This window comes from Procambarus clarkii, unplaced genomic scaffold, assembly GCF_040958095.1.
Source record: "Procambarus clarkii isolate CNS0578487 unplaced genomic scaffold, FALCON_Pclarkii_2.0 HiC_scaffold_103, whole genome shotgun sequence".
Classification (NCBI taxonomy): Eukaryota; Metazoa; Arthropoda; class Malacostraca; order Decapoda; family Cambaridae; genus Procambarus; species Procambarus clarkii.
In genome coordinates this window covers 2,024,735-2,033,772 of record NW_027189136.1, presented here as the reverse complement: position 1 = coordinate 2,033,772, position 9,038 = coordinate 2,024,735, and the positions used below count along the sequence as shown (strand labels likewise).

At 47.1% G+C, this 9,038-nt stretch overlaps 1 protein-coding gene across 1 annotated transcript; it reads left to right on the top strand.

The window, feature by feature from the left end:
- Positions 1 to 351: 351 nt before the first annotated feature.
- LOC138360251 (zinc finger protein 84-like) lies at positions 352 to 2,469 on the top strand. The gene has a single exon (XM_069320179.1). It carries the CDS (start codon positions 732 to 734, stop codon positions 2,283 to 2,285), a length of 1,554 nt encoding a protein of 517 aa, XP_069176280.1. The 5' UTR covers positions 352 to 731; the 3' UTR covers positions 2,286 to 2,469.
- The last annotated feature ends 6,569 nt before the right edge of the window (positions 2,470 to 9,038 follow it).

Genomic DNA, 9,038 nt, shown 5'->3' with positions numbered 1-9,038 from the left:
GAATGGCCTGCGCAACTGTGTCTGGGAGCTTCACACACGGGCGACCAGGCCCTGATGACGTCACAGCGCACCTTGTCCACGCCCTCACAGCCAAAGTAAGTGGAATTTGGTAATTATTTTTACATAGACATGTTCAGGGAAGGTAATTTATCATTTTAGAAAGAAAAATGACTTTTTGGGAACATTTGATGTCATGCACACTGGGTGAATTTCACAATAAACACAGTGTATCACACTGGTTACATGGGGACACTCGTTTTGTATGACGTCCGTTTCACATGATGAACATGGAACGGATTAAATTCGTTATTCGAGGTACCACTATTTTATATGGTGATTATTAGTAAAAGTTTTCCTTTTTTATTTACTCAAGCGTGTGCATAATCTTTTGCAAAAATGAATATTTGGATCTAAAGCTTGATTTCAAGTTACTGTAATATTTTGTGTACAAAATGTATTCATATATATCTTTTCAGGTAAGACATGCAAGAGTTCATTCAGAAGAAGATCCATGTGTCTAGACTTGAGCTAGCATCAGCTCCATTATCACATGGTAAGATATATGAGAATCTGGTTAGAAGGCGAACAATGTGAGAGTTCGGTTTGTTAAGAGGACACGAACCAGAGTCATTTCCATTAATACAAGGTGAGGCATTCGTGAGTTAATTTGGCAGAGGCACTATAAGCGTTCAATATGTCTGCAGGATTATGAACACAATTCAGTTCCAATAATGCAAAACCAGATATTTGAAGGTTCAGTTGGAATAGGAACCATGTCAATTCTCAGTGTGTGCACAGAACTTGAATCAGAATTGGCTCCAGTAACACAGATGGAAGTTCACATAGAAGAGAGATCACATGTGTGTTCAATATGTCCAAAACAGTTTTCACAAAAGTTTAATCAATCAAAACATGTGAGTGATCATGCAGGAGAGGCACCAGATGATCTAAAAGGCTTTCGACACAGATGTGACTTACTAAGACATATGAGAATAAATACTAAAGAGAAACAGTATCAGAGTTTTGAGTCTGTTAATGGATTTTCACATGAAAAAGATCTAGCTGCCCATTTGATAATTAATACAGAAAAGAAACAATATCAGTGTTTAGACGGTGTAAAATGTTTTTTGCAAAATAATGAACTAGCAACCCATCTCCAGGATCATTCTGTTAAGAAACAGTATCAATGTTTAGAGTGTGTAATAGGTTTTTCACATGAAAATGATCTAGTAACCCATTTGAGAGTTCATGCAGAAGAAAAACATCAATGTATTGAGTGTTTACAATGTTTTTCACATGCAGATGATCTAGCAATTCATTTGAAAGTTCATGCAAAAGAGAAATTACATCATTGTTTAGTGTGTCTTAAAGACTTTTCCCAAAAATCTTATTTAGTAACCCATATGAAAATTCATACAGGTGAGAAATTTTATAAATGTTTAGTGTGTCTAAAAGACTTTTCACGAAAATCTCATCTAACAAATCATATGAGAGTGCATACAGGAGAGAAACCTTATCATTGTACAGAATGCTTAAAAGGCTTTTCGCAAAGATCTCATTTAGCAAATCATATGAAAGTTCATACTGGAGAGAAACCATATCAATGTTCAATGTGTGTAAAAGGTTTTTCACAAAAATCTCATCTAGCTAGTCATATGATGAGACTTCATACAGGAGAGAAGCCATATCAGTGCACAGAGTGTTTGAAAGACTATCCAGGTAAATCAGATCTATTAAAACATATGCGAACTCATACTGGAGATAAACCATATCAATGTTTAGAGTGTCCAAAAAAATTTATACAAAAATCCAATCTTGCAAGTCATATGAGGGTTCATTCAGGAGAGAAACCATATCAGTGCTCAGAGTGTCTAAAATGCTTTTCACAAAAATCTCATCTTGCAAGCCACATGAAAGTTCATACGGGAGAAAAACCATTTCAGTGCACGGAATGTCAGAAAGATTTTTCAGATAGTTCAACTCTAGTAAAATACATGAAAACTCATACAGGAGAAAAACCATATCACTGCTCAGAGTGTCTGAAAAGCTTCACATTGAAATATGAGTTAGCAAGTCATATGAGAGATCATACAGGAGAAAAACCATATCAGTGTCCGGAGTGCATAAAAGACTTTACACAAAAAGGTCATCTAATATCACACATGAGAATTCATACTGGAGAAAAGCCATATCAGTGTACAGAGTGTATAAGAAACTTCTCACGTAAAGATCATCTTGTAAAACATATGAGAATTCATGAAAGAGAAAATCCACTTCAGTTTTAAGCATTCAAAAGAATTTTAAAGAAAATACAAAAAAAAAAATTAGTAAAACTGAAACTATATTAGTGATCAGTGTCAAGAAATATATTTATTTAAACTCTAGTCACATAATTTATTTGAGAGTATATAAGGCATGAAAGAAGTGTTGATTTTGTGTAAAAATACTTGTTAAAAGTTATAAAGATGACTGCCAAATTTGATTCAGATTGTATTGTAACGTCTATTCTAATGGTAGCATTCAAAATGTTATGTTTAAGAGCAGATATTACGTACTGTAATGGCACTCTATACACAGAATTTAATGAACCCTTCGTTTTGATTACAATGAAATTAATCAGATTTGCCAAACTTAATTCCTCAATTGATGTTGTTTTGAGCCCTCTTTAATAGGATTATATTAGTTACAAATTATGTGAAGTTAGCCAGAAACACCACCTTTCCATTGTAGGGGATGGAGGGAGTAAAGAAGTTGGGTGTTTGGCAGTCCCTCTGACAAGTTACATGTAACTATCACTGCCTCATATTTGGCCAGGGGTTGGCAAAACAATTGGGGGGGGGGGGGTGGCTGGAGAGGGGGGTTCTATTGGAAGTGTTTTAGAGATGAGCTCTGCTGTGCTATAGAGCTCTGTGTCCTTAAGTACTATCTCTATGTTGGCTATTTTAGAAGTACCTGAAGGAACCCCTACCATAGGGGCCCCCATGGAGGTCATGGGAGCAGGGCCCTCCCCCCCCCCCCACTAGGGGTTGCTGTCTAGTGGTGGTCATGGGAGCAGGGGTGGGGCCCCCACTAGGGGTTGCTGTCTAGTAGTGGTCATGGGAGCAGGGGGGGCCCCACTATGAGCTGTCTAGTGATGGTCATGGGAGCAGGGGACCCCCCACTATGGGCTGTCTAGTGATGGTCATGGGAGCAGGGGGGCCCCCACTATGGACTGCTGTCTAGTGGTGGTCATGGGAGTAGGGGCTCCACCAGGGGTTGCTGTCTAGTGGTGGTCATGGGAGCAGGGGGGGGGGCCCACCAGGGTTTGCTGTTTAGTGGTGGTTATGGGAGCAGGGCCCCCCACCAAGGGTTGCTGGCTAGTGGTCATGGGTGCAGGCCCCCCCCCCCCCACCAGTGGTTGCTGTCTAGTGGTCATGGGAGCAGGGGCCTCCCCACCAGTGGTTGCTGTCTAGTAGTGGTCATGGGAGCAGGGCTCCCCACTATGGGTTGCTCTCTAGTGGTGGTCATGGGAGCAGGCCCCCCCCCCCCCCCCATGGTTGATACTTGGTTGATGGGGTTCTGGGAGTTCTTCTACTCCCCAAGCCCAGCCTGAGGCCAGGCTTGACTTGTGAGAGTTTGGTCGACTATTCTGTTGCTTGGGGGCGGCCGCAGACCTGCATACCTACCACAGCCCAGTTGGTTCGGCACTCCTTGGAGGAAACAATCTAATTTCCTCTTGAAGATGTCCACGGTTGTTCCGGCAATATTTCTTATGCTCGCTGGGAGGGTGTTAAACAACCTTGGACCTCTGATGTTTATACAGTGTTCTCTGATTGTGCTTATGGCACCCCTGCTCTTCACTGGTTCTATTCTGCATTTTCTTCCATATCGTTCACTCCAGTATGTTGTTATTTTACTGTGTTGATTTGGTACTTGGCCCTCCAGTATCTTCCACGTGTATATTCAGGTACAGGCGATGAGTCACAATAACGTGGCTGAAGTATGTTGACCAGACCACACACTAGAAATTGAAGAGACGACGACGTGTATATTATTTGATATCTCTTTCGTCTTCTTTCTAGTGAGTACATTTAGAGGGCTTTAAAATGATCCCAATAATTTACGTGCTTTATCGTGTCTATGTATGCTGTATATGTTCTCCGTATTCCCTTTATTTCAGCAATCTCTCCTGCTCTGAAGGGGGAAGTGAGTACTGAGCAGTACTCAAGACGGAACAACACAAGTGACTTGAAGAGTGCAACCATTGTGATGGGATCCCCGGATTTGAAAGTTCTCGTACTCCATCGTATCATTTTTCTGGCTGTCACAATATTTGCTAGGTTATGCTCCCTAAACATTAGGTCGTCAGATATCATTATTCCTAAATCCTTGACATGCTGTTTTCCTACTATGGGCACATTTGATTGTGTTGTGTACACTGTATTATGTTTAAGGTCCTCATTTTTACCGTACCTGAGTACCTGGAATTTATCACTATTAAACATCATGTTGTTTTCTGTTGCCCAGTTGAAAACTTTATTAATATCTGCTTGAAGTTTTTCAATGTCTTCAGCCGAGGTAATTTTCATGCTGATTTTTGTGTTATCTGTAAAGGATGATACGAAGCTGTGACTTGTATTTTTGTCTATATCTGATATGAGAATAAGGAAAAGCAGTGATGCAAGGACTGTAAACTGAGGTACAGAGCTTTTAATTGTGCTTGGACTCGATTTTATATGATTGACTGTTATTCGTTGAGTCCTGTTCGACAGAAAACTGAGTATCCAGCGTCCTACCTTACCGGTTATTCCCATTGACCTCATTTCAGGTGCTATCACTCCATGGTCACATTTATCAAAAGCCTTTGTGAAATGATGACCCTACTAGGGGGTTGCTGTCTGGCGGTTGCCATGGGAGCAGGGGGCCCTCACTAGGGGTTGCTGTCTACTGGTGGTCTTGGAAGCAGGGGCCCCCACCAGGGGTTGGTGTCTAGTGGTGATCATTGGAGCAGGCCCCCCCCCCTCAATAGGGGTTGCTGTCTAGTGGTGATCATGGAAGCAGGGGGGCCCCCACCAGTGGTTGCTGTCTAGTGATGTTCATAGTAGCAGGGGCCTCAACAAGGGGTTGCTGTCTAGTGGTGGTCATGGGAGCAGGGGCTCCCCACCAGTTTTCTGGTGGGGAGAGATGAGACATAAGACTATATTGTCTTATGGTGGTCATAAAGTGCATGGATGTGCTTGTGATGAGTGCATGGAGGGGATGCTCGTGGTGAGTGCATGGAGGTGCTTGTGATGAGTGCATGGAGGTGCTTGTGATAGGTGCATGGAGATGCTTGTGATGAGTGCATGGAGGGGATGCTCGTGGTGAGTGCATGGAGGTGCTTGTGATAGGTGCATGGATGTGCTTGTGATAGGTGCATGGAGGGGATGCTCGTGGTGAGTGCATGGAGGTGCTTGTGATAGGTGCATGGAGGTGCTTATGATGAGTGCATGGAGAAGGTGCTTGTGATGAGTGCATGGAGGTGCTTGGGATGAGTGCATGGAGAAGGTGCTTGTGATGAGTGCATGACAATTATTTTTTTTTTTTTTTGAGATATATACAAGAGTTGTTACATTCTTATACAGCCACTAGTACGCGTAGCGTTTCGGGCAAGTCCTTAATCCTATGGTCCCTGGAATACGATCCCCAGCCGCGAAGAATCGTTTTTTCATCCAAGTACACATTTTACTGTTGCGTTAAACAGAGGCTACAGTTAAGGAATTGCGCCCAGTAAATCCTCCCCGGCCAGGATACGAACCCATGACATAGCGCTCGCGGAACGCCAGGCGAGTGTCTTACCACTACACCACGGAGACTGTCAATATATATATTATATCTCCAGTTGTCTTAATGTAAACTACCTGTTAAGTGCAGATGAGTGGGGAGGGGTTGACAGGGACAGGTGTGGATGAGTGGGGAGGGGTTGACAGGGACAGGTGTGGATGAGTGGGGAGGGGTTGACAGGGACAGGTGCGAATGAATAGGAAGGGGTTGACAGGGACAGGTGTGGATGAGTGGGGAGCGGTTGACAGGGACAGATGTGAATGAGTGGGAAGGGGTTGACAGGGACAGGTGTGGATGAGTGGGGAGGGGTTGACAGGGACAGGTGTGGATGAGTGGGGAGCGGTTGACAGGGACAGGTGTGAATGAGTGGGAACGGGTTGACAGGGACAGGTGTGGATGAGTGGGAAGGGGTTGACAGGGACAGGTGTGGATGAGTGGGGAGCGGTTGACAGGGACAGATGTGAATGAGTGGGAAGGGGTTGACAGGGACAGGTGTGGATGAGTGGGGAGGGGTTGACAGGGACAGGTGTGGATGAGTGGGGAGCGGTTGACAGGGACAGGTGTGAATGAGTGGGAAGGGGTTGACAGGGACAGGTGTGGATGAGTGGGGAGGGGTTGACAGGGACAGGTGTGGATGAGTGGGAAGGGGTTGACAGGGACAGGTGTGGATGAGTGGGAAGGGGTTGACAGGGACAGGTGTGGATGAGTGGGGAGGGGTTGACAGAGACAGGTGTAGATGAGTGGGGAGGGGTTGACAGGGACAGGTGTGGATGAGTGGGGAGGGGTTGACAGGGACAGGTGTGGATGAGTGGGGAGGGGTTGACAGGGACAGGTGTGGATGAGTAGGGAGGGGTTGACAGGGACAGGTGTGGATGAGTGGGGAGGGGTTGACAGGGACAGGTGTGGATGAGTGGGGAGGGGTTGACAGGGACAGGTGTGGATGAGTGGGGAGGGGTTGACAGGGACAGGTGTGGATGGGTGGGGAGGGGTTGACAGGGACAGGTGTGGATGAGTGGGGAGGGGTTGACAGGGACAGGTGCGAATGCATGGGAAGGGGTTGACAGGGACAGGTGTGGATGAGTGGGGAGCGGTTGACAGGGACAGATGTGAATGAGTGGGAAGGGGTTGACAGGGACAGGTGTGGATGAGTGGGGAGGGGTTGACAGGGACAGGTGTGGATGAGTGGGGAGCGGTTGACAGGGACAGGTGTGAATGAGTGGGAACGGGTTGACAGGGACAGGTGTGGATGAGTGGGAAGGGGTTGACAGGGACAGGTGTGGATGAGTGGGGAGCGGTTGACAGGGACAGATGTGAATGAGTGGGAAGGGGTTGACAGGGACAGGTGTGGATGAGTGGGGAGGGGTTGACAGGGACAGGTGTGGATGAGTGGGGAGCGGTTGACAGGGACAGGTGTGAATGAGTGGGAAGGGGTTGACAGGGACAGGTGTGGATGAGTGGGGAGGGGTTGACAGGGACAGGTGTGGATGAGTGGGAAGGGGTTGACAGGGACAGGTGTGGATGAGTGGGAAGGGGTTGACAGGGACAGGTGTGGATGAGTGGGGAGGGGTTGACAGAGACAGGTGTAGATGAGTGGGGAGGGGTTGACAGGGACAGGTGTGGATGAGTGGGGAGGGGTTGACAGGGACAGGTGTGGATGAGTGGGGAGGGGTTGACAGGGACAGGTGTGGATGAGTAGGGAGGGGTTGACAGGGACAGGTGTGGATGAGTGGGGAGGGGTTGACAGGGACAGGTGTGGATGAGTGGGGAGGGGTTGACAGGGACAGGTGTGGATGAGTGGGGAGGGGTTGACAGGGACAGGTGTGGATGGGTGGGGAGGGGTTGACAGGGACAGGTGTGGATGAGTGGGGAGGGGTTGACAGGGACAGGTGCGAATGCATGGGAAGGGGTTGACAGGGACAGGTGTGGATGAGTGGGGAGCGGTTGACAGGGACAGATGTGAATGAGTGGGAAGGGGTTGACAGGGACAGGTGTGGATGAGTGGGGAGGGGTTGACAGGGACAGGTGTGGATGAGTGGGGAGCGGTTGACAGGGACAGGTGTGAATGAGTGAGAAGGGGTTGACAGGGACAGGTGTGGATGAGTGGGGAGGGGTTGACAGGGACAGGTGTGGATGAGTGGGAAGGGGTTGACAGGGACAGGTGTGGATGAGTGGGAAGGGGTTGACAGGGACAGGTGTGGATGAGTGGGAAGGGGTTGACAGGGACAGGTGTGAATGAGTGGGAAGGGGTTGACAGGGACAGGTGTGGATGAGTGGGAAGGGGTTGACAGGGACAGGTGTGGATGAGTGGGGAGGGGTTGACAGGGACAGGTGTGGATGAGTGGGAAGGGGTTGACAGGGACAGGTGTGGATGAGTGGGGGAGGGGTTGACAGGGACAGGTGTAGATGAGTGGGGAGGGGTTGACAGGGACAGGTGTGGATGAGTGGGGAGGGGTTGACAGGGACAGGTGTGGATGAGTGGGGAGGGGTTGACAGGGACAGGTGTGGATGAGTGGGGAGGTGTTGACAGGGACAGGTGTGGATGAGTGGGGAGGGGTTGACAGGGACAGGTGTGGATGAGTGGGGAGGGGTTGACAGGGACAGGTGTGGATGAGTGGGGAGGGGTTGACAGGGACAGGTGTGGATGAGTGGGGAGGGGTTGACAGGGACAGGTGTGGATGAGTGGGGAGGGGTTGACAGGGACAGGTGTGGATGAGTGGGGAGGGGTTGACAGGGACAGGTGTGGATGAGTGGGGAGGGGTTGACAGGGACAGGTGTGGATGAGTGGGGAGGGGTTGACAGGGCCAGTGGGCCCTGTCATTTGGCCCTATATTTGGCCAGTTGTCTCTATCTCAATCATTATTTAATTTATTTATTTGATTTGTGTATATGCAAGAATGGCTTGTGTTAGTAAAGATTTTTGGTAATTAAATGACACATTTTCGTAAAGCTATTTCATGCAAGTCATTAATAGTCAACAAATTCTTGAATACAACATAAGTTAGGACTAGGCGAATCTGTACTGTAATGAAGAAATTAGGTGGTACTGTATTTTGTTTTACTTATTAAAAATTATTGATTGAACAATATATTACGTCATTTGTACCAGAATTCTGTATATTAGGTCCCTGTATATGCATGTGTGTTTGCATATATTTAGTCAGACTGGAAATATCAAAGAGATACTGCTGGTGTGATGATGATCATGGGTTTTAGGGTGTTCACGTTCATCTAGGAAA

Bases quoted from the DNA above. Each gene is read 5' to 3' on its own strand.
- LOC138360251 (XM_069320179.1), top strand. From the start codon at position 732: ATGCAAAACCAGATATTTGAAGGTTCAGTTGGAATAGGAACCATGTCA.